The sequence below is a fragment of the Epinephelus fuscoguttatus genome, linkage group LG12, assembly GCF_011397635.1.
Source record: "Epinephelus fuscoguttatus linkage group LG12, E.fuscoguttatus.final_Chr_v1".
In the NCBI taxonomy this organism is placed as follows: domain Eukaryota; kingdom Metazoa; phylum Chordata; class Actinopteri; order Perciformes; family Serranidae; genus Epinephelus; species Epinephelus fuscoguttatus.
Window position 1 is genome coordinate 21,961,276 of NC_064763.1, and position 27,005 is coordinate 21,988,280.

General features: G+C 41.0%; 1 protein-coding gene across 1 annotated transcript in view; it reads left to right on the plus strand.

Annotated features, from left to right (window-relative positions):
• Positions 1–1,452: 1,452 nt before the first annotated feature.
• The window catches only part of abr (ABR activator of RhoGEF and GTPase), a 211,318-nt gene continuing 185,765 nt past the window's right edge, over positions 1,453–27,005 (plus strand). Inside the window, exon 1 of the mRNA XM_049592030.1 lies at positions 1,453–2,564. Coding sequence (XP_049447987.1) covers positions 1,733–2,564 — 832 coding nt within the window. The 5' untranslated portion in view covers positions 1,453–1,732. The remainder of the gene's footprint in view (positions 2,565–27,005) is intronic.

Genomic DNA, 27,005 nt, shown 5'->3' on the forward strand with positions numbered 1-27,005 from the left:
CAACCAGCTAAATGTTCTCGCTGTTAAAACTCCTTCAGTGTTCATTGATCAGTAAGTTTTTCCCAAGAGCTGACTTATCCGCAGAGGTCACTTCCTCTCCAGAACAAATGGACCTGGTGATTTGAAACAGTAAAAACAAATCATTGTTTTTTCAACACTGCTCATAGCAGACTGCTAACTACGGAGGCTGACACAAATAGGCAAATGGCAAATGGCAAATGGCTCAGTCAAGAATGTGTTTGGTTTATCCATTCTGGGCTACTGTAGAAATATGGTGGTGCAACAGAGCAGATTCTGTGGACGAGGACCCACAACTATTCTTATTTTCAGGTAAAGAAAACTGAAGACAACACACTTACATTGTATTAGATTCCACTTCTGCCAATATATATAAATCTTGCACACTGTACCTTTAAGATCTGGATTTACCTAAGTCAGGTATCAGTGGAGATACACACTATCCAATAAGTTCGGACTATTCACCTTTTCTTTTTGAGCCTATATATATAGGATTTAAATAACAACCCAGCATGTCATGTGTCTTGTAAAAATATAAATAAACACCACTTAACAAACAAACAAACAAACACTGAACCCAAATGTACAGTCTGGTGGTTGATTGATTGTGATTAGAGTGATGAACTCTCACCCATCAACTGCCACTTTAGTTGTACCTGTCGCATTCAAGTGCTGTCGGAATTGTCTAACTATTGCGCATGACAGGAAATACTCTGTGGTAATGTGGTATTATCTGCAAATATAAGATGGAAATGTTTGATGATTGATGATTTGTTGCTTTCCTCGGTCTTAACATTGCAGTTAATTTTTTTGCAACTCTTTTTTTCTACTCCAAATCACAATACATTTTTTCACTTACATCTTGGCATAATTTCACACTTGTCTTAGTTGCATTTAAACACAATCCATTTCTCCCAATATTTTGTAAATTTTTATTGCTCAAGTCCTAAAATAAAAGTCTTTCTATACAGTATATTTCGTTTATAATCCCCAGCCATGTTGGAGCAAATGCTGGAGGATCAACTTGCAACCATTTGTCAGTTATGGCTTTCACATTATAGTAAATTTAACATTTTTGGACTTGATTGGATAAAACAAGACATATGATTAAGTCATTTTAGGCTCTGGGATATTGTAACAGGCTTTTCACACTGTTTCATTTGTGTTCAATCAGTTATTAATTTTACTTTTTGCTGGTGACTTATTTATTGTATCTTGCTTGTGCTTCTTGTAATTGCACTATCCTCGTGGGACTAATATAAGATTATCTTGTCTTTCTAATGTTTTGTAATCAAACAATTGATTGACTAATAAAGAAAATAATATATAGATTAAAAGGTAATCCAAATACACCTGCTTTAAAATCTGGCATAAAGGTGTGCTCGATTTACAGACAACACACTTGTTCGAGCAGCACCTGAAGGCAGCACGTCTCAATACAGGAAGTCTCGAAACTTTTCAGCGTAGTGGCAGAAAACTTCTCCGCATCAGTGTGCACACGTAGACCTGCTGTTTGTTTGTGTGGGAGGTTGAAGATGGTCAGAAAGCGGTCAACTTAATATCGACAGACATTTTTTTCCCCCAGAAGCAGAGGAAGGTGGATATATGCGACAGACACGCCGCTAACTCTCGGTGAAGAAGACACAGCTCCAGCATTTTCTCTCTGACTGATACGAGACTGCGGCTGGCGAAAAGCCCGCTTTGAACATCGATAATGTGGGAACAGGAGGAATTTGAGAAACACTGGAGGAATGAATTTCCCGACGGAAAAGTCCCACAAATGGCGTTGAACTCCGTGGAGGACATCGAGTCGGAGCTGGAGGCGAGTAAAGCCAACCTGAAGAGGCTCCAGAAGGCTCTGGCGGAGGAGAAATTCAAGGTGATCTACCTGCAGACCACCATGGCTCGGCAGAAGAGAAGCGACCCGGAAAGGTTTGAAGGCAAAGATGAGAACTGTAACGCTGACACGTTTGGCTTCTCAAAGCCCGGGGATGTTCGGAAACCGCAGCGGCGGGACTGTGAGGTCGACGGGGCGAGGACCAAGGTGTCCGACCCTGGAGGCGTGAAGCTCCACGCGGCGGCAGGTAACACAGCAGGCGTCATGAGCTCCTTCGGGCGGGAGCGGGGCAGGTTCAGCGGCAAGACAGGTAAGCCCGTCCCCATCCCTGTTGTCCCGGTGCGGAAACCCAGCTTTCAGAGAGTGGACCCGGCCCCAGCTGTTGTCTCCCAGCCGAATGACAACGACATGGGCAGCGACCGAGAATACGAGGATGCGGAGCTGAATGAGAATTTCGTCAGGAATAACTTGTTGGCACCAAAGACCGGCGGCAGGGACAACCAGAGGACGTCCAGCGCCTACCGGGACAACCGGGACAACCGACGGCCTTTCCGCCACAGCAGGGACTTTGACTCCGGTGATGACGGCAGGCTGTCCCCGTCCTTCCCGCAGATTCACCGCAGAGCCTCCCGAGGCTCCAGGTGCAGCACCCCTGACAGGAGGAGTGATGGGTACCTGAGCTCCGACCATGACGACTCCTCATCTGCAGGTAATACTTTAAATGCAACCACTGTTCCTGTTAATGGCGATAAAACAAAAAATATAAACATTAATATTGCAACAGATTAAATAAAATGACATAAAATGACAGCAGAACTGTGCAATCAGTGACAGTGGTTCAAGTCTTGATTCATGATTCCTCGGGTGAGGATGTGGCTCAAGTAGAGCTAATTCATTTTAAGTGTGTGGCAAGAGGCCTGCCAGAAGGTAACTCAAGACCTCTTGAGTGTAGCAAAGGGCAAAACACAAGGGAAGTAAAACATCTCCACAGACAGCAGTAACAAATTAATTTAACACGGCACAAGACAAAATGATTTATCAACCAATGCAAGCTTTGCATTTGGCTTTCATCACCTCAGTCTGCATGGACTGACCAGCTGGTCAATATTTTAGCACATCCTAATTCACCGTCCTGCAATCCACCGCCACTTACAATCGATCGGCAATGTTATGTGATTTATTTATTTCTGACCAGCCAGCTCCTCCTTTTGGAGTGGACATTATGAAACAAAAGAGACCCTGCGTAAGTTTGGCTCAGGACCAGCCTCAAAGAAAACTAAATGCTCTCAGTGATCAGATATGGGATCTGACACCTCCTACCACAATCTGTTGCAGCATCACATGTTTCAGGTAGGGGCAAAACAGGAAAACATAAACAACCACAGTACTGATGAATAAATGATTTCCTGTGTAAACATTTGCGCTGGCATCACATTAGGTTTTAAATCATGTAGATTGGTGGATTACCTCAGATTGGGCCCAAGTTATTCTCTGTGTGCGCCTGACCCTTTGGGAGCATTTGTCTTTTGCTGCTACCAGCAGCTCTATAGCTTGCCCTGCTGGTTGGTAGGTTGATCGAAGAGTCGGTCCCAAAAATTTCCCCAAAGTTTGGCAGCCACAGTTTTTACCCTAGGAGGCTGATATTTGGCGTGCAGGTGGCAGTGGGAGTGGTCTATTGCCAAAAGGTTCAAAAGGGCCCTCACACACCAAACCAACCTTCAGCTGTCAGTCAATGTCAGGCGATGGCTAAGCATCTGTTACCCTAGTTTTAGCCGTTTGTCCTGCACCGCTGTCACTAGTCGGCCCTTGTTGGCTGTTTTTTTGGCTAATTCAGCATGTTGACGGTGAGAGAAATCACTCTCATTGGCAGTTCAGCTCAATGCACAAGAAGAGAAAGGAAGAGGAGAGAGGAAAGCAAACAAATGACGAAAGTCAAGAGGGAGTGAGATCGAAACAACTTGCTATATTAGGTGATAGGAATGCAGGATAATATCACCACGTCATCGGCTAATATTGGTTTTAAAATTAAATATCAGAATCGGCCAACATGCATTTTCTTATTTTGCACAATGAATGAATATTACACATATTGAAAAGTATTGTATTTCATGTCTCCATCTGCTGGTGGGCCATCACGATAATGAGTATAGTATGATGTTAATTCCACGACAGAAGAGACTTGATAATCACTAAAATTAGGAAGTGAAAAAAGTAGATATGTTGATTGATATCGGTATCGGTTATTGGTCAAATGAGTTGTTACATAGTCAAAGTCCCGGTAGCGTACATCTCTATTAGGTGCGATTAGTTTTTTTTTTAGCAATTGAGCTCCTCAGCCAAACTCTCCTCAGTGAGAGTTAGATGAGAAGATTAAAACTGCTCTCATGTTTGTGCTTTAAATATGAAGCTAGTGCTAACAGCCAGTTAGCTTAGCTTAGCACAAAGACTGGAAGCAGAGGGAAACAGCTAGCCTGGCTCTTGCTAATGGTAACAAAATCCACCTTCCAGCATCTTTAAAGCTGTTATCATGTTTAGTATTGCTTCCTCAGGTCTTGTCATGATTGTGAGATTGCCAGGCAACCAGCAAGACGCTAGGAAGTTACTGCCTCCGGCCAAGAAAAAGTCCAACACACCTTGTAACACCACATGTTTTGTTTCTTCACTTCAGTGTTTGTATGGATAAAACCAACAGGCAGATTTTGTTACCTTCAGATTCTCAACTAAATTCTTGGCTATTTTTAAGGTGTCAGCTCATTGGGAATACTCATATTGATATGAAACAAAAATTTAAAGCACTTGTTATTGATTGTCAGATGTAGAGTGTGGTGCACACATAAATCTATTTACCTCACAGCCCCGTGGAAGACGGCATCTATGAGTTAATAATGTAAAGGCTAATCCAGGAAACAGGATTCACACAAATGGCATTACTTTGAGACTTCTTAAGAAAGTGTGGCAATATTGATGGAAATTGTCAGTCATGAGTCAAGAGTCAGTGACGAAGTTGAACATAAGAATAGATTAAGGAAGGCTTTTGAAAGCAGACAAAACATTTTTGAAACATCCTTGTGCCTTGTTATGTTCTGCTGTTTAATGTTTAAGGATTACGGGTGGATTTGTACTAATTGTTGACTCAGGGTTTCATTTTTGTTGGTAGTGTAGATGACACCTAATGATAGCTAAAGGGATTTATTCAGTGTTAACTGGTCTGAAATTTGTCAAAGGATTTTGGGAAATGACTCTCTTTAGTATCTGAAGCAAGAATCCCAAAATATGAAGTATTAGCCAGAGCAGAGTGAGGTCTTCAGGTCCAGCATTTCCTCTCTGTAACAACTACACTCTTAGACATAAAGGTGCTAATTAGAACCATACAGGGTTCTTCAGCTTGTCCCCACTGGAGAACCTTTTTTGATTCCTGGTAGGAAGTTCAGAAAGGATCTACCTGGAACCCTTTTTTGAGCATTCTATCCAGATGTAGGGGTGGGGAAAAAATGATACAGCATAGTATCGTGTAGCATTGTGTAGCAATATTGTATCGATACATGGGAGCCAAGATTTATTCATCCATTCATTCATTTCCGTAACCACTTATCCTGTTGGGGTTGCGGGGGGCTGGAGTCTATCCCAGCTGACATTGGACGAGAGGTGGAGTACACCCTGGACAGGTCACCAGACTATCACCGGGGCTGACACACAGTGACAGACATCCATTCACACTCACATTCTTTAGGGACATAACTTACAGTTGAAAAAAAGGTAATGTAATATCTGTTATCGCAATATTCAGCATATGGTAAAACTTATAAAATCCCAATATTTATCGTGATAATATTGTATTGTGGGGCTTTAGGTGATTCCTACCCCTACCTAGAACCCAACATAAAGGGTTTTATGCCAGGTACACACTACACAATATCAGCCTGATTATAGCCCAACGCAGCGTCGTATGGTGTCGGCTTGGATCTTGAATGTCAACGACTCCTGTACGCAATAATCCATCGTTTCATTTTGTGTAGTGTGTCATAGTAGACGACAACTGATGCCACATCTGGGACGCCTCATGACTCCCGACAGAAAGTCTTGCATGTTTGATTTTCATACTACAATAACATTTCGGCTGGGACATGAACAGCCACAGTGACTGCAATAATAGTAATAGTAATAAAGATAGGACAAGAATAACCTGATGACATCACACACGTTAGGGATGAATGGTGTGGACCATTGTGTCGTCTGTCATGTCTGTCGGCCAAGTAACGTCACAATTTTATGACTCCACAATCGCCTAATCTGACAAAGTGACCATTGTAACAGACAGAAATGTTGTGTAGTGTGAATCTGGCATTACTTAAAACCATCTGTAAAATGTTCGAATCAGAATCCCCATGAGAGGTCGTTGTAATGGTTCAACCCAGAACCCTTTCTTGGGGTTCTGTACAGAACTTTTCCACCCTCTTAGGGTGCTAACCCACACAGGGGGCTCTATGGGGAACCTTTTTATGTTCCAAGGGTTTCTTCCAGAATCCACCAAGGGGGGCTGTAAAAACAGTAATTGACTACATTACCCATAGATCTCTTTCCTAATAGTCATGGTTTTAGTTTAACAGGTTAGCCTCGGGTCAGGTGCAGTTTGGTAGTCTTATGGTTCACTATCATGTTTTTAGGAGGTGAGGATTTTAATGAAATCTCCACGACTACAGCCTTAACTATTTCAATGATGCATCAGGGTTGGGAAGTGAAACTCCAAATCAGAACTAAAAAGCCCACAAAATGCTGAGTACCGGGTATCCATTAAAATCACTGTAAAGATATAAACTATAGCAGAACACAAATAAAATTAACTGATTATTCCAGATACATCTGCATTTAAAAATACCATTTGAAACATGGGTAAACATTTGAATACATGAGGGTGAGGATCTGTTAACACCCATGTTTTCAACAATCTCTGACAAATGCCTTCTTCCAGAAAGGGTTCTTTGGATGAAGAGGGTTCTTCATCTTACAACTCAGCCCTTCAGTAAGAGCTCTTTTTGAACCCTCATTTCTAAGAGTGTAGACACCAGTGGCGTGAATACTGATGCTTTTCTTCATGTCACATTGACTTGAGAAAGGCGCTCAGTCTCTGTTTGACTAGATGTTGAAATTATTTCATGCAAAAGTGGAATTTCATATATACGTCATATTTGTGGGGGCTGTCATTTAAGGAAGCACCTTCTGATTAAATGTTTTTTTTTTTATCAAGGAGACATGAATGTGTGGAAAACATCTCTAAAAGACAGCTGTTGGACATGACTCAGTGGGAGAGTGTCTTATGAGTTGCTCTCATATCGCGAATACAAAATTAGAGGCACTGAGAAAATCGAATGAAAACACATGTGTTGTTTTTTAATCATGACACTCTGTTTCTCTTCCAATGTAGTTAGGGGGACGTATTTTCCCATAAAGCTGTGGGTCAGTCAGGATAAGCATTTACCGTCAATCTCTTGATCCATTATGTCTTTGTTGTCCAGCAGGATAATGATGTTTAGCTTGGACAAATGCGCTAATCAGTGGAAAGACTTCATTGTGGCTATAAACAATGTAGGGTGTTAAGAGCTGTGGGAGGAACCTGGAACATTTTCGGGGCCTCTGCCGCTACACTGCTGTGTTACTCCCACACGCTCATAGCTACACATTGTCAGTGGGCTCATGCCAGGGGTCTTGCTCATGCTGATGCCTTTGTGTGATGTGTGTTTCTTTGGAATAGGTCATCCATCAGGTCATGTGTGTCTGAGTCCATATAGGCCGGGGCTCCCTGTGTGCATGATTCACCTCTGATTCACAGCACTGTGTTGCTGGTCAAAACCTGGAGTAATCAGCTGTTATTTTAAGGCTGTCAGCGTCTTTGTTGAATCTGATTATATTGTTGATTCAGAAATCTCACTGAGCAAGTTAGAATAGTTTTCACTGGTGTGGATGAAGTGGTCACCAGTTTCACGATGTAAACCAAGCTGGTTGTGGATGGTTTATGATGTGCCAGTTTCCTTTGGCATATCTGGCACTTAACTTTTTGGGGTCTTCTTTGTGAATTTACAAATGAATTTTCCATCCTCATGTCGAGCTGCAACATCAAATGGCCGCATAGATCACCACTGGTTAGAGATACAATATTACAACCTCCTCCACAGTCTTCTTGTTTGTTGTTGTGTGGAACTTTTGGCTCTGTCCTTTAGTGTTGGCTATGTCTGTGCTAACATAAAGGTCGCTTGAAAGTATGATGCCTTGTTTCCTCTTATGTATGCGTACAAACATGAGTCAACCAGAAGTCCATTCATTCCTATGGGAATGGTTTTCATATTTGATGTGCCTGTGAAACTCCTCCCCTCTGTCTGGAATTTACCTTGAGTACGTTAAAAATTTGAACTTTCATGTTAAAAATTTAACTTAGCTAGCAGGCTGCTAACTAGCTAACAGGCTATTTTCTTCTATTCAGTTGCATGTGTTGATTGTCAAGTGAGTTTGTATGATTTAAAAGAAGTTGGTTATCAAATTTTAATACAGTGTAAATCTGCGTAATGTTATTCTGCTGAAATATGGTTATATGTTATGTACAGTCAGATTGTCATTATGACTCATTCAGCCGTTCATACATCTTTATATTGAAATATTTCACAAAACATGCTACGTATCTGGGCAGCATGGTGGTGCAGTAGTTAGCATTGTTGCCTCACAGCAAGAGGGTTCCTGCTTTGAACACCGGGTCGGGGAGCCCTTCTGTGCAGAGTTTGCATGTTCTCCCCGTGTCAGCGTGCGTTCTCTCAAGGTACTCCGGCTTCCTCCCACAGTCCAAAGACATGACATGCTGGCTAGGTTAATTAGTGACTCTGAATTGGCCGTAGGTGTGAATGTGAGTGTGAATGGTTGTGTGTCTCCATGTATCAGTCCTGTGAGAGTCTGAGTGTTATGGAAGATGAATGAATTAATGCAATATTGGTCCTGTTTTTGTCCCTGTAATTTTCCAAGCACATATTCCAAACTACTGAATGTCAAAAAATGGACAAAATAAGCCTTTCCCCCATGGCTACAGGTAGTTTCTATCAGGTTTCTATCCATCTGTAAAGAATTACACTTCTTTTGTTGGACACTAGAGGCATCATCTGTATATTTACAGATCTACGGACACCAGTCACATATATAAGTGGAGCAAGGTGTATGGGCAGTGACGTTTACAGTGTTTGAAACTGACATATATTTCATACATAAAGGGAGTATAGATGAGCCTCAAGAGTGATCAATTGTGATATGAAATCTCGGTGCTGGTGTTTCTTTTGCATTAGTCCTGCCCAGTCCTGCCAGCAGTCAGCAGACAGCTATCAGCAGTTATGGACAGACTCAGCTATCCTGACTTTCTCAAGCATTTATATGGAAAAACATCTGTTTTTTGTTGAGTACAGACACAAGTGAAAAAGCTGTTTATTTTTAGCACACAGCAACTTTGATCTGCATAGAGACATATGGTTTTATTTCTGCATGCCTCTCTGTAAACTTTAATGACTCACTGTTTAATTTTGGGTGATAAAGTTTCAGTTGGCAAAGTATCTGATACTTTACGTAAAGTTCATGGGGTCAGTTAGTTTGGAGCTGACAACAACATGATGGCCCAGCTAACAGCATGGTTTCCTCTTTCTCTCACCTATAACACACTTCTCTGTCAGCTGGTTGCTCAGAAAATAGCCAAGTGAGAAAAGCCTTTGGCACAGAGTTCAACACAGTTCTCGAACTTTTGTATGACTGAAACATTCAAGACGTGATATTGTAATTATTTTCAAAACATGGGCAACATGTTGAGATGAGTCATTGCATAAATAGTAATACTAGTAAGAGATGTTCTGTGGTAACAAGTGTTTCTGTTCTGGACTGTGGACGTATCATTTTGGAATTAAAGTCTTTGGAGTGAAGGTCCTGTCAAAACATACAATTAGGCAACAACATGTTTAATGTTGGCTCTGCAGTGTTTATGCCACTGCAGTATTTGAGTCGTCCTGTTAGACCCACATGCACAGATTATTGGTTGTCTTGCATGGTGAGAAAATTATCAACATGACAGTGTCAACACTGAAAATGCCAAACGATTACATTCATGATTTTCCAGTTGCTTTCAAATTAGATCACCATATTCTTTTCACAGGAATTATTTCATAAGATTTAGGATTTTTTTCTCCCTCCCAAATTTGACAGGTTCTTACAGTTGCGCCTCTTTGGCATGATTCACTTAGTAAATAAAACTGTATCACCAGGAAGGCCTGGCAGCACATGCTGCGTCATCCTGCTAATAGGTTCAGTTTTCATCTCTTTGTGATCTGTAATGAGAAAAGAACATGATACTGATTTTTTTTTTTTTTGATTCTGCTGTTGTTGATCACTGGATGTGTTTTAAAAAAAAAAATGAAACTGCAGAACAAACCTGTTCTTGTCATTCTACTAGAGTGATCCTTGCGTATGACACACAGATTCTCCTTTCTCCCTCTGGTTGGCTCTTTCTACCCTCAGATAAGAAGGGCTTGTCCAGGCCCGTCCTGAATAGCATGTGCAACAGGGCCTGTCATATTGTTTTTATCTTAACACTCTGTGGTGTGAATGGAGCTCAGACTATTTGATTTGTTTGTGCTTTTCTCATAAACCCTGTGAATTACAGTTTACAGGCTTCCAGGCTTCACTGTATATTCTGTGTACGCACCTCTGGTTTGTATGTGTTATTACCGGACAGTTTGACAGCTCAAGTTACGACGCTGTCTTACTGCGAAGTGAAGGCTTCACACTGTGGCAGATGAGTTTCTTTAGAATGTAGGGTAAATCTCTCCCAAAACTCTCCCTCATCTGGGATATTTCCCAGGAAACACTGCTGTAGAGCTGGATCAACTAATCATAAACACATTTTCCCCTAAACTATACACCCACTGAAACCAGGCAGAAATATGTGGATTTTTTAAGATTCTTTTTTCAGCTTTTTGCAGACTGCAGACAGGATTGATCTGGAGTGAAAGAGAGAGAGGGGTGATGACAGCAAAAGGCCCCGGGTTGGGATCGAATCTGCAGCTGCTGCTGCCATGACAAGGACTTTGTAAATGGTGTGTCCACTCTACTAGGTACACTTGTGGGCGCCCCAGTATACAGACTTTCAACTGGAAAAAAAAGCTAATAGTAAAATTTAGATAGACAAGTATGGTATTGTTTAGAGCCAAAATGATTAGTAAGTTGATCTTTGAGTTGACTGACAGAATACTAATCTGCAACTGTTTTGATCATTTATCCATCGGTCAGTCACTTTTCAAGCAAAATGCTAAAAATAGCAAAAATAAAGAATAGTAATATAAATAAATATAAAAACAATAAGATTAAAAGTAAGAAAAAATGGATTTTAAGTTAAATTGAAAGATTGGAATAGTGATACAAAAAATACAAGTATATTGTTAAATAAATATTAATTAAAATATTAATTAAAAAGAAAAAAAATCAAATAAAAATACAAAAAATACGATTTACAGTAATAAAAAAATAAGATAAATCATACAAAAAAAGGGAAAAGTTATAGCTGTTAAATGTATACCCAGAGTTAAGTTTAAATAAAGCAACAACAAAAACACAATATAAAAATTAAAAATATCTAAATGTGAGGATTTTCTGAAAATAAATTAAGATAAGCAGTAGTTGGTGCTAATTTATACCACTGCAGAAGTAGGAGGGAAACAAAGGAAATACTCAACTTATTTCTCATGTTTTCTTCTTTGATAAAGCTCACTAACAATTATAAGAAAAGGCTGATTCATGGCCACTGCCCAGTTACAGTACAGTAACCAGACCTGTGATGTCATCAAGTACAAGACTCACATTTATTGTCTTTAACCAACATGTTAGTGAGAAACTGACAAGAACATTGATTTAATCAATATACAGATTGCCTGAGTGTTTTTTCTTGAGAAAAGAATTGTATTTCTCCGAAACTTTGAATGGTTTACTTCCCATTATCACACACTACATGCCTGGGAGTTTCCAGTATAATCAAAACCTTTGTATTAATCGCCTTTGACACACTTAGCATTGAAAGGATTAAATATCTTTAAGTTGGAAAACAACGAGCGATTTCAAGATATCATCTGGGGCTCTTTTATTGGCTGTGTTTTAACAATTCATAGACTAAAGATTAATTTAGGAAAAAAATAAATATTGATTGGTTGAACTCTTGGAAATTATTGCCCTTTTGGGAAGCTTTAGTTGTGTGTTGACCCAAATAACAATTTTTACTGCATATTCTCCCTGAATAGAAATATACTTCCTTTTATGTTCAAGTAACGGCAGACTTTTTTTTTTTTTTGAATATGGGCGCCATACTGGTTTACTGGTCACCCAGTGAGTTATAGGAACAGTGGGAAACTTTTTCACATCCTTCAAATCTAAAATCTCTTCAAAGTGAAGGCAGTCAAAGAATTTATGGCTTTTAAATCCTCCAAACTAAAGTCCTATTTATGGTCTGACTTGTCCCTGTGTTACCTTGGTGATGAATGTGTCGTGGTGCTGGTTGTGCAGGCAGGCAGACAGGATGTCTCTGTGATAGAGGAGGAGGTGTGGGTTTTGCAGCATCATCGCTTGTTTGTAAGATGGATGCAGGAGTTGACCTTCGCTCTTCATCAGAGGTGTGAAATGCAAGGGTAGGGAACTGCAAATAAGAAAGCTTTGATACAGCCTGGTGCTCTCATATCTATAAATAAGCTGCATCTAGCACAGCATGCACAAAGCCACATGCATGCTTGCTATGTCCTCCGAGTGTTATATTGTGACAGCAATCTAAAGTAAACCTTAACCTGGTGACTTTAAGACAAGTGCCTTACTTCCTTCAAAATGGGCTTTTTTCATCATAGCAGGATTTCCCTCAGGTTCACATGGTACCCAATGTAATCACTGTCACCCCACATAAAATCCTTATCTGATAATTAGATAGTTAGATAGTGACAGTCTAAAGAGGGACATATAGTGCATGTCTGGTGTCATTGGTTAACTGACAGTTTCACTTTTGTGTCTAATGTGGCCTGACGAGGAAAAAGTCGTTTTAAGAAAACTGTTTTGGCCCCCAACATATAAAGGGAAAAAAAAATCATCTCAAGTCGTCACATATTGCCGCTTCGTCAGTGGACTTTCAAGACTCCATATTACACACTCTGTTACATCATTCTGCTTCTGCTGTTTGACATTCCAGGATGCTGCAACCAATGTTGGGATGTCAACACAAGCACATGGTTAGGTTTAGAAAAACACAATGGTTTTGCTCTACATTGGAAGCGAACACCCGACTCCCAGGTGAAAGTCTGGCTGCAGAATGTCTGGGGTTTGTTGGACCCATTCACCACCTCTCCTTCCCGCCCTATAGGGACTTTTCAGCTCCTTATATAAGATTGTTAACGGCAGCATTTCAAACTGAAGCTGTCCAGTGGCGCATCATACCCTGTGACTGGTGCCTTTGGCCATGTTGCAAACTGATGCCACTCCGTGTATCATCCTGCTGACCGGCGGCTTATCGCAACACAGCAAGAGGTCCCATCCAGCAGCGTATCATACTGCCTGGAAAGGTAGCTTTTGGCGTCGGTGTCTGACACTGGAATCACTGACAAAGCGGTGGTATTTGACGACTTTGTAATGAGAACAGGCTTGTTGCATTAATATATTTTTGCACCAGTATACTGTACTATTTCTTTAAGTGACATCACTAAGAGGAAATTACATCATTTAAGAGTTTGAAGAAGACAAATTCAAATGCTGGTGAGTTTTAGATTTTCTTTTAGAATAGTTGTGATACGTAACATATCCACCCCATCGCACAAAAATAGGGGGAAAACAATTTTTAATTAAATTTTCAAAATGTGTTTGCATAAAACATTTTCTTTTCATTCAGCTGCATGTGAAGTTTGGTGTTAGACTGATTTTCACCATATTACCTGTAATCTTAACACCTGTCACATTCCACCTGTCAAAGGCCGATATCTGGATACAGCCCAATTGGTAAAAAAAAGTGCCTTAATGCAGGTCTAACATATTCTTCATGCTATGAAATACAAAATTCTACATTTGGTTGTGATTTAAAATCTTGAATTTCAAGGTCCAATCTGGACCATGGAATGACCTGAAAATGGATCAAACCACTGCTTAAGACACTGCATTGACTACCTGTATCTTTTTAGAATTGATTTTAAAGTTATTGTATTGTTTATAAAGCTTTAAATGACCTTGCTTCCTGCTTCTATCAGAGATTTTCTTTTATTTAATGTTCCAGCAGGATCACTGTGGTTCTCCACCACTTTTCTTCCATAAAAGTCCCATAAAAGTACTGGTGCTTTTTTGTTTTTATACCCCTAAACTGTGAAACTCACTGTCTCTAGATATTAGAATGGCAAGCTCTCTCTGTATTTGTAAATGGAAATTAAAGACCTATTTTTTTTTATTAATTTGGCGTTTAATTTTAATAATATCATAGCCTTAGTTTTTGTTTTTTACATCACTTATACCCCGTTTTATTTAATTTTATTTTTTATTTTACTTACTGATTTTAATATTTTACTGTTTTAGTATAATTTTTAGTCAAAATGTTATTTATTGTTTATTTTTATTTATTTATTTTGTCTGTGTTGTATTTTGCTATGTGCTATGAGCTATATAAATAAACACAGGGAAAATATTGATAGATATTGATATTATTGTCAAAATGTGTTGGCTTCATAACAGTACAGCCAGCCAGTAGAGCTTTGTGAACCTGGTTTCACACCAGCTTCCTGTTTAAGGGACATTGGCACACTGCCTTTTCATCATGTGTTCTTTCCTAGAATCAACAAAGGTGTGGACCCTCCAGAGGTTTTTGATTCAGGATAGAGTTATCCTAGAAAGGTTTTCACATTAAGAGCAGCCTGGAGATGACAGTCATCTAGACACAAAGCTGTGCCCTCCATCCGCCAACAAAAGCCCCTGCTGCTGTTCTCATCTCCCCTGAGACAGGGCTGAGCTGTCTCACTCACCCTCCTCTTCCTTGAGTCAACCCATTTCATAAACAAAAATGGGACAAATAAACTCTCTCTCTCACTGTGTTTCCTTCAGATTATGCCTCGGAGCTAGGATTTCACACAGGGGAAATACTGGAAAGTACAGGAAGCGCAAACTCATTCTTCATGTGAAATCCTCTCAGTTTAAATCAAGTTGAGATGAGAGCTGCTGCAGATAACGGGGCGTCTGAGAGTGGTGGTTTTCCTGTCAGTTAACTGATTCATACAGCTCTGCTGCAGCACCGCTAAATGAGCAAACCACCGGTGTGTCCTGCGTGAAAGTGACGTCAATGCGTTTATCTCACTGTCGTTGATTTGTCAATTGACAGAAATAAAGGAAAAGCACACTGGCTGCAAGGCAAACGTGGAGAGTTAAACACAGGTTAAAATAACTCCCACCACATGACACTACTGTCCGCTAGTCTCCCACCTATGAGTCGAAGAAGAGACTCATGTCATCCCGTTCTCTCTGAGAGGTTTCCAGTTTCTGTTTTCCCCTCAGGTCTCACTCCATGAGGGTAACTCTGATTCATATTTGGCAGATATAAGATTTGTTGATATTTCTTAGTCACTGTTTGTTGTGCTGTGTGAAGTTCAATTCATTTATGCTTTTCTTTGTGTCATTTATTAATAATATTTAAACACAGCTTGAATGCAGACAGTCACAAACTCCTTCTTTATAATTGACATTTAGACTTAAACTTCCTCTGTGTGAAGTCAGAGAAAATACCAGGCCCCCTCTGATTGGCTGACTGCTCCGGCTGCCATGGAGATCCCAGTGTGGTTTGTGTGGAAAGAAGCGGGTGTGTGTGTGTGTCTGTTCAGTGCTAATGGGCCCACAGAGCCCTGCATTCTTCTCTTGACAGTCTGCCAGTGGGTGTGCATGGCCACATACATCAGTTCACTGCTCCCTAATGATGCTGCAGCTACTCACACTTTGACTGGAGGGGGGGACAGTCAGCATACAACCAGTTGATTGTGCAGCCCCCCTGAAACTACTGAGTTGCAGTTCTTAAAGATACTAAAAGAAACTAAATAATGTACATAGATCAAATAACTTATGGGGTATTGAGAAAGATTTTGTACATGTTTGTGTATTTAGAAATCTTTTGGATCAGTATGTTTTGTGTGTTTATTTTGTAAAAGTTGATGAAAAAAAAACATGTCCCGTTATATAGCCTTTTAGCTTAGGTCGTACTGATTTTAGGGATATGAAGCATTTGAAGAAAAAATGAGATTACAATAAGTAAAACTGTCAGTGTAGGCACTGGTGGACCATTTCTAATCAAGAGTTCAAAACGGGTTCTATAACATGTGGCTGAAAGCACTTTTTAAATAAATTTCTCTCTATTTATTTAGAAAACGGAGCACAACTTCACTGCTGACTGTCCAAATCCAAATTGAGACAGTGTACTAATTGAAACAATTCATGCACCAACCATGTGGCATCAGGCGTCTGTTTTGAAAGTATGAGTCTAAAACCTAATTTCACTCATTAGCCAGGTTTGTGTAATGAAATGATAATAAATGCAACCAGTAACAGAATTACAGTGAACTTGTCATAGCTTGTCCTACAGCAGAGAGAGAAGGAAAAGTGTCATTGGGAAACATGTTGCGCATGGTCTGTTTCCTGCCTTATACACAACTGAAGTTCTGTCAGTAGTATGTGAGTTTTAACTTAAGGACTTGTTGCAGAAGGAAGTTGAGTGTTAGTTGGCCGGTGGCGAGCCAGTGGTTTGCTGACTCTGACTGTTCGGAAAACACGATCTGAACTGTTCCTTGTTTTGCTGTTTCATATTGGCTCATGGGTATACGGAGACTGATGTTGACATTTGATGACCAACACACAGAAAGTTCATTAGAGGCCAGCTGAAGTAAATTACAAATGGCTATTAAACCCTGCCCAAATCTCAGACTATGTAGGCAGACAGTGTATAGTAGGGCTGGACAATATGGCAGAATATTTAGGCTATATTGCGATACATGTTATGTATCTTGATCTCACTATATAATGACTCTAAAACTCTGTCTGTGTGTGGGTGTGTCTGTTCCACATTTTCTCCTCACTGACTTAGTCAATCCATATGAAATTTGGCACAGTGGTAGAGGGTCATGGGAGGATGTGAATGAAGCAATATTACATCAGTTGGCCAAAGGGGGGTGCTATAGCAACCGGCTGAAATTGCAAACTTTGAATGGGCATATCTCATGCCCCGTATGTCGGAGAGACATGAAACTTTGCACAGAGATGCCTCTCCTCATGAGGAACACATTTGCCTCAAGAACCCATAACTTCCGGTTATATAGATTTTCCGCCATTTTGAATTATATGAAAAACACTTAAAATCGATCTCTTCCTAGGAAGTTTGACCGATCTGCATGAAACTCGGTGAACATAATCTAGTGACCAATATCTAACATTCCCTCCTGGCAAAAGTTGGAAAACTTACAAAAACTGAGCTTCTATAAGGCAGTGAATATTGTGGAGGGCGTGGCTCATCACATAAAGGTGTATAACATCTCAAGGGTTTCATCGAGCAACTTTGTAGGCATATGACCACACATAATCTGAGGGGACCCCTCCATTATTGACCCCATCAAACAAAATGGGGGCGCTAGAGAGCTAATTTCTTATCTAGGCATAACCGCCATATTGATTTTTACTAAACTTGGTAGATATGTAGAACAGGACACCTCAAGGTGACTGGAGAAATTTGACTCTAATTGGCAACTGGGTGGTGCTATAACAACAGAAAAATGCTTAGAAATGGCTAAAATGCAACCGATCGCTGTGGCTCCCCCTGTGGCCGAATGTTTTTTTTTTGTTCTTCTAATTTTTGGTATGACTAAGTCATGGTATGGTATGCTGTACTCAATGGGTATGGACTAGTATATGATCATTCTAGTCGTCCATCCTGCAGCATATATCTGCATTAAACCATTCTTGTTTGTAATAATAGGTGTTTTTTATTGGAATTATTTTAACCTGCATGCAAAAAAGCTATTAAATAAAAACCTCCCACATGTGAACAGGACTTAATTTTTTATAAAATGGGTGAAAATTAAATTAAGGGTAATGCCCAGTGCACTGCGTTTTGCTTCGCTCAGTGCCTCCTTGCCACCCTTTCACTCTGTCCTGCTGTTATCATTGCGTGGCTAACCTTACCTAACGGTTATTACGGGTTTAACTACAGAGTCGGGCCATTTTAGTGTTGGTTTGATTTTAAAGGGACCGTTAAACGGCTCAGTGTCAGATTGTAGCTGCTGCTGTGTCAGCTCATGCCAACCAGGCAGATGTTGAACTGACCGGAAGGAGAGTGGCTTGGAGACAGTCCTTCAGTTGTGCTTCTAACCTATGTAACAGCAGCAACAGAAAGTTTGCTGATTTTTCTTATTTTGACTTTGACTTGATGGTATATTGGGCTAATTGAAGCCTGGATGTTCAGTAAATGAATTTTACATTGCACTTGTTTTACGTTGTTGGCCAATTTACATTCCCATTCTTAAATTTGATTATTTTTTTTTTGCGCACTTGAGTACTCTGTTATAATTAAATGCAAGTTCTCGAATGTGGAAGTTACTTAAAATGCCCATCCCTACTACATACTGCAGCTCAAGCTTGACAAGCTCTTCCATTACTGTGTCATAACTCAACACGTATAAACTAGCTGTTGCGCTTCACTTCTTTCATGCTGTCCAGGCTCCTTCCCTGCTCCCTGTTTCCATCCAGATACAAAAAAACACATCTCATATATAACACACACTCTGTGACGTATTTGTAGTCTGTTATAGTTATTTACTACATCCCACATGGAACAAGCAGCAGGACATGAGTATATTTGATATATCGCCCACCCCTGGTGTATAGATAGTGTAGTCTTGGTCTTGCTCTGTTCCTGAAAATTGAGCTTGTGTTCTCCCTGCTGGTGTGTGAAGTTCTTGTGGTGACAGTGTTACCGTGTCAGATGGCAGCCATGGAGAAAAATGTTTTCTTCAAATGTCGTGGACCATCACCTCTATTAAGTAGACATGTCTCAGACTTTTGGCTTTCAGAGCTGTCACAGCAGGACATGTTCTCGTGACTCCTGGCTTTGTCCTGAACACTAAGTTCTTCTTTCTTACAGCGCTACAAGACGCCATTTCTCGTGAGCCTTTGTCACTCCTTCCTGTCTGTGGAGGCTATTTTTGTTGTCAGCTGCACGCCAGGGAATTAATGAAACACTGGCCTTCACTGAAGCATGACGCTTTTATAACACCTGTAGCTGAAACATGAAGGCATTCTCAGTTCTCTGTCCCAGTGTGCACTGGGTAATGTCTTGAGGACTTCCTTTGTTGCGCTCATCACTTTCACTTCCTCGAGGTGGAAATAGGAACAGATGGACAAATAAACAGAGAGGTGGATTAAAAGTTTTAACAACTTTCTGCTCAAGTTAAGATGCAACATAATGATATACTATGAGACAGTCAAGCTGGGAAAACTCGCTCATTGGCCAACTGACTATGTTAGTGTCAGAGAAAGGAAAGAGTTTCAGATCACAGGAGCTCCCAGTGTGGGTGTTGAGTGTCATTGTGTGTGTGATCCCATGTGGAAACACTAGCTACACTGAGCCTGCAGGTCTAGGATTAAAAGTATAGGCATGGCATTGCACCTGTAAGAAGATAGTAGAAAGTTCTGTCTTCACTGTGTTTAAGCTGTTTGCACAGTGTTGAGGAGCTTCCTGCACGACCAGACACTGTTTGTTTGTTGGTTTGTATCTTTCTGGGCATGCACAGTCTTGGCAAATGAGCTGAGAACAATGCAACACAGTGCTGGTTGCTCTCAGGATTAGATTTATAGGCCACACTAATTCTGCAACTTTCCCAAACACTGCCTTTGTTTGATAAGATATTGTGCATTTGTATGTGTTTTTTCCTCCGTTTTTAGAGGGTTTCATGGATCATTTTTGATTCCAATGACTTCTGCCTTGTCAAGATACATGTTTGTTTGTTTGCTTCTTGGTGTCAGAGCCTCGACACACTCACATGCAGTCACCTGTTTACTGTGGTCAACAAGTGCAAGCCCAAAATTGTTAATTAGGATAAACATGCTGCAACTTTAGAAAGGATGCCAATTCAGAAACACATCTGAAAACTTATAACAAATAACAACAACGGAAATGTGCCAGGAAATGAAAATAAAGTGCCACAGAATGCCAAAACAAATACATTAACAACAAACACGCTGCAAATACGGAAAGTCAGAACAATGCTTCACAATCAGTCAACAGTCTGGAAGTTCTGCAGGCCTCTAGGGGGAGCTACATAAATCTGTTGCTCAGCTTCTGCTGTTTTTGCTCTTAATGTATTTGTTTTGGCTTCCTGCAGCACGCTTTTTTAAATTTGCACTATATATCTGTTGTATTTTTATTTATTTATTAATATTTTTTAGGGCATTTTTTGCCTTTAATCGACAAGACAGTGAAGTGTGAAGGGGGAGAGAGAGAGGGAGAGACATGCAGCAAAGGGCCACAGGCTGGACTCGAACCCAGGCCGCTGCGGTAACAGCCTTATATATGTGGCGTCTGCTCTACCACGTATCTGTTGTATTTGTCGCTATTTTAGATGTGCTTTTGAATTGACATCGCTTCTGAAGCCGCAGCATGTTTCACCCAGTTTAAATGTTCTGGGGGCATTGTGGTGCGTTGGCCACAATATGTGTTGGTTTGTTCTGCCACTCTCAGCTGTGATGAGTTGAGGTCAAAAAGAAACATAAATGCACATCCTCTGTTAGGCCAGAAACAAGAGCATGACGTGTTTTTAACACACTTTATCATGTTCATGCTGACTGATGACTGAGGTGGTATTTAACAGAGCTCTCTGGAGGAAATAGTTGTTCCAGTCTCACAGTGAACCCATACATTTGTTAACAAACTGAAAACAGGCCGATGTGGATGAATGAAGAGATCTGTTGCTCATGCTTGTACAGTGCAGCTTTCACTCTCTGTTTTGCAGTGGGTGCCCCTCTCATGTGTCAGCGAGTGTTTGTGCTGTACTCCGTCTTGATGACACAGTTAACCTGACTCGGGACATGCGCCAGCTGCCCAACCAATCCCTCTGCGGCTTCAGCATCAAGCTCACTCACCTGTACCACATTGTGTTACTCACATGAAGCTCTGATGTCTTGAATTTCTTTTTTGACTCTGAGCCTTTGAACGTTACCTCTTGAGAGAGTGCTGCTGTTAGACGAAAGGTAAACAGGTGAATGGGCCTGCATGCTCACTTGTGTGACATAATGCTAGTGAGAGCACACCCTAACTGGCTGGGATCTAATGGGATCATTGGGTGTTGGCAAATTGGACACAGCACCCTCATGTGGACATCTGTTGCAATGACAGTTATGTTGTGGTGTGTTTGTTTTCATTCTGTAGTGTTGTACCTCTCTTCTTATTTCACGGTGAGTATGTCCTTGATTCCCTTCCTTGGCTCCTCTTCTTGCATCGTAGTCCCTCCCACTTGAGATGCAAGTGGAGGAGGCAAGGAGGAGACACGAGGAGAGAGAAATGAGGCAACAGGCATTTAACAAAATGACACATCTGTGCTCCGCAGCCGTCATTTTAAAGCAACACCCATTAAGTATAAGGTGTGTATCAAGCCTCTTTTTTACGTCATGGGTTCTGCAAAGACTTCTATGAAAGATACATCTGTGCCTCCTCGCTCATGGCTCATCCAGCAAGCCACCTCTCTCCTTGCTTCTCTAAACTTGTGATGCACTGTAGGAATTGAAACATCCCTCAAGATGGCGCACTGAGCTCAACTTCCGGGTCACAAGCAGGGGTGGAGGAGAGAGGAGACGAGGAGGTACAAAAAAGAGAAAGCCCTTAAAGTTTGTATGTTTGTTGTTCAAATTGTCAGATAGGGCAGTGGTTCCCAACTGGTGGGTCATGGTCCAAAAGTTCTCAGTGAACCGCAAGTGACAAGTACAGTGAATTTTCAGCACAGAGCTTTTACTTTGGAGTACCGTTTCCTGCCGGAGAGTGAGGGACTGACGGACAGCTACTTGACAGAGACAGCAAACTAGCTTGAAGACATGGCCAAACCCAGTTATGGCACTGAATATATTAAACCATGTGGACCTTGAACTAATGACTGAGGAGAAATCTAGACCCCTTGGCTGGACCGGTTGGGAACCTTTGAGTTAGGGGGAATGCAGTAATGATATTAGTACTTGCGATAACATAATTTTGTGGAGTGAGGTGAAATTATTCCCAGTATTCATTTCCGTTACATTTGTGAGTAGTATTGCACCATGTCTATACAGAAAGTGAGCAACAGCGTCTTCAGTGCTCTATGTGCATGAACACAGGATGTGTTTAACCCCAGTATTGAGTAATAGGTCACTTTCTTTAAGGCAGACCAAGAAGAAAGTAGAAGAAGAATTAAATAGACTGCATATAGTGTGTGTAAAACTTGCAAATTCTTATTATCCTATCTTATTCTTACTCCTCATCAGTTCCTCTCCTTGCTTCATAACCAGTGTCAGAAATCACTGGGGGCAAAGGACAAAATTTTCCGCAAATTCACGATAGTTGCCCCATGTAAATGCCTCCAGATTTTAATTATCAGGGGCAAAAATTGCACCAAATTGCCCTGTTCAAAAAACTGTTCATTTTCTGGCATGTTTATAACATTAATGTCTGTAAACATACACACACTGAAGATGTTTTCCTAAGCTCCTGAACTTGTGTTGACAGAAACGAAACACTAGAGAGCAGTAGTTCTTTATTCAGACGTCCTTGCTGTCCCCCTTATTAATGGTGTGTGTTTGTGTGTTTGATCCGTCAGATCTGAAATCAATTTTTTGAGTGGATGTGTGCCTTTGTGCACATGCAACTGTGCAAAGACAGACAGACTGTTTTCTCAGTGTTCTCATCTCCTCTCTGGGCTGGTGTTTAAAATGCCAGACAAGCTCTCCAACTGTGCAAGTGTGTCTGTGAAAACGAAGCTCGTCTGTGCAGCAAACAAACACTGATTATGAGCAAACAGCATAAATAACACATGAGATGTTTTACAGTGTGTGTGCACATTTGAGTCAATGTGTGTGTGGAGGGGCAGTTCTCCTTATCTGGTGTCTGTCCAATCGCAGCATGATTCAGATGATTTCCACATTGACCTCAATAGATCAAAGTGAATTCAGCTGGCATCAGATGAATACTCTCCCTCTCTCATTCATACGCACCATACTCCATCTCTTTGTCCCTTCTCACGTCTCTTTCCTTGACATGAACAGGCACGGGATTGTATTTAAGGAAGCTCTACTTTATCATAAATCAGAGGTTGGTTTAATATAGAGCAGACACTCACAGACGTGTCACAGTGGTCGGCCAGACAGGTCCGTTCCACATAATTGGATGGCGAAGGAGTTCGGGAGGGGTTTACAGGGCAAATGAGGTGAGAGGGGATCTCGCCTGCCAGAGCTCACACTGTGATGCCTGTGCGTGCACATACAGACACACATGCACACACATACATGAGGTCTAGATAGAATAGCTTTACGGTGAGAGGTCAGTTGTCAGTTGTGTTTACAGTAGAGCTGCAACCATTAATCAATTAATCACCCATTCTATCGGCATAAAATTATTTGACAACTGTTTTGATAATCATAAGTCATTTTTCAAGCAAAACTTTGATATTTCCAGGTTCTCAAATATGAGGATTCGCTGCTTTCGTTGATCTTACATTATAGATACAGTCGTATTTGTGGGAACGCCCACAATATGTCACATCCTTTCACGTCGAGGGGGAAACCAAAGCATTCACTGCTGTGTGGCTTTCTGCACGTCAAATAAACCTAGAAATCCAGAGTAAAGGGACATTTTTTAAAAACAAGGGCCCGATTTTTCTATGTTTTTGTGTTTGGAAATGACGTGCTGCAATGTAACCATACAGGGCACGTGTGAACCATCAATGTACGACCACTAAAACTGCTTGTTTTTGCCACTGACAGGCTCAGATTGTTCTTCTGTTTGCATGACGAGATTCAAATGATCCTTACAGAGATATGCTTTTATATTTAAGAGTAAGATGTTTTTTTAAAACCAGAAACAGCCCCAGAATTGCCTTCATCAGACTCACCAGACTCCATTTAAATAAATGCTAATTTTATCATTATAAAACAGACTTCATTCCGAGTTGACAGAAACAAAATAAAACTCACAGACACCATCTTGGTTTGCCTTTCCACTGTTTTAACAATCAACAACTCTGGTTTAGTTGATAGAAAACCCCTTAATTCTCCCAGCTAGATGTGAAAATATGCTGCCTCTATACACGCTAAAATTACTCTTTATTTAAATGGAGTCTGGTGGATATGGTGATGGTAATGTCATGGCTGTTTCTTTTTAAACAAAAGGATCAAATGCTTTATCTATTGATTGTTTAGCCGCTGGTAAAAACATTTTGAGCCTCCAAGGACCTGTAGTTCTTGAGGTGGCAAATCTCTGTGTGATAACGTTATAGCACATTGTCAAAAGACAGGCTAATGGCTTTGAGCAACATTAGCGCTGCTATACTGTCTCATTAGTGCATGGAATTCACTGAAACATGCTAGTCTATTACATCATAGCATTAATGGCTGTAGGGTTCTGATATTATATGTTAAGTTTACTTAATAATATCTTAAGTCAGTGTTCCTTATATGAGTGTAAAAACTGTGCTTTCCCAGCATTTCCAGGCATGGGGGAAAGGACTGTTTTCTGCCTCGCTGACCAGGTTCCATAACTATGACTAGACATCGACTGTTTCAATAGTGAATATGATATTTTTGGGTTTTGAAATCTTGTTTGGGCAAAATAAGACATTTAATGATGCCACTTTAGGCTCAAAGGACATTGTAATAGGCTTGATGGAGGAAAAATATAGTGACTATGACAAACGCAGAGGCCAGACAAAACTTATTTGTGCAGTTGAGATGAAAACGAAACCCATGGGGCTTATCACACCATTTAACTTAAGAAGAAACCAGCAGAGAATAACGAACAATGAAAAAAATGAAACAAAAAAAGCACCCCAGATGATTTCAGGCATTCCCATTTAACAAGCAGACGTTCATCACTAGTGCACTCCGGGCTTTTTAATAATGCATAGTCATTGCTCGTCTCTGCTGCCGTCTCCCCCAACCCCCAAAACAAAGGGATGTGTCTGAAAAACGTATAGCTGGAGAATATCGTCATCCATCTCCAAGGAGAGTTTCCACACTTCAGGGACACGGGGCTGAGTGCAGGTGACCATACAGATACTACATCGTTAAAATAAAAAATCTCTGTGTTGATGGCCATGGGGCCCAGAAAGACTTTTTCCCATTGACTTACAAAGTGAAAGAGACATCTGTAAATCAGTGGATACCTTTGTTTAAAGTTACAGCCTCGCAAAATAACTCGTTACACCATCAGGATTTGATCCAACTGGTCTGATAACATTTTTAAAGTCTAGAAGGGCTGCAGGATTAAATTGATATATACCCATTTGAGTTAGCAGAGGGCTGAACCAGAAGTTAACTGCTCGGCCAGCATAAGTCTGTAGTTTGCTTGCTCTATAGGCCCCATGATGCGTAAGATCCGGGTAATTTTATACCTGAGAAATCTAACTTTTTTGGCATACACCACTTCGCAACTTTCATAGGAATGAACTGGGCCCTGGCTTCAACGCTGTATCCAGTTTTCCTTATTTATCCATTGTCTAAATACACCCTCATAGAACCACTGACGTGAATGTAGTTAATTTAATATACATATATATCTCCATTTAGAATATTGACTGTCTAGTGCTGCTGACTTACTTTCACCCTCTCTATTTGCCAAGACCAATTTCATTTAGCCTAAATTATTTGTATATCTGTAAATTCTGTTTCGCTCCAGCGCTTCATTAGGCTTTTCTGGAACCACTCATGTGGAAACACTTCCTGTATGTGCCGCAGCCACACTCTCTGTCACTCTCACATACATACACTCACAAACCAGTAGCACTGGAAAACATTTTGAAGTGTGTGGGTAGATCAGGCCAAATCAACCCCCAGGCTTGTTAGGGTCGAAATGTTGGGGAAGAGTAAGGGTTAGATGTGGGTTGGGTTGGTGAAGTGGGGTGGGTCAGGTGTATCTGGGTAGAACAGAGAGGATGGAGGGGTGGGAGAGTGGTGGGTGACAGTTTCATTGGCTGGTGGGCCTCTGTGCCGCCTAATTATACACAGACCCATACACACACTGGTCTGGCAATGACCACCATTTCCCCCCAGACTATATGACAGGAAATCTTTACCTATTGAAATTTCAAATTAAGAGCCTGCAACAATTTTGCTTAAAGCTGGGGTAGGCAGAAATATGAAAAATACACCCTCCTCCTGTAGCTCTCCCACCAGACGACCATGGGCACATGCATGTGCTTCTTTCAGGAACCTTGTGTTTCTCATACACTGATTTATTTAATTGTATTTCATTGTAGAGTTGCATATAGCACATTAACTCAGCCCCTTCTTGCCCCGCTCTTTCTCTGTTTATCAACCACAAATGAGACAATGCCAGCCACCCACCTACCTCTTCGCCTTGCTCCTACCGCTGTGGACTGTTTGCGTGGGAAGAGAGTGGGCAGCAGTTTGGGCTCAAATTTGGGCAGTGCAAACCCCCTGTGCACCAGGTGTCACAGCGGGCTGGTGGCTAGCAGCAGCCCCTGGTTTAACCTGTGTAACGGCAGCAACAGAAAGTTTGCCAATCCGGTGGGGTGCTGAGGTTGTCCGGTCCCACAAAGCTGGAGGTTGCGCTTGCTGATTTGGGGTTGATGCAGACGCTTACTCGGGGTCCATCTCCAGAGCTGCTGCCCGCTCTCCTCGTGGCGAGGTGGTCTGTGGCGGCGGGGAGTAGGGATGTTCCTGGTGACAAATTTCCCTGTCGACTAAATGAAAATTTTAATTAAGACCAGTCCAAAAAAAAAAAAGGAAAACATGCATTTTATGGTGAATATGCTCCAGCTTGGAGGTCATCATTTTGCGTCCTGGCACAGTGTATTCAGGGTCAACATATTCCTTTAACTTCCTGAAGCCTTTACCTTCAAAGAAGTGA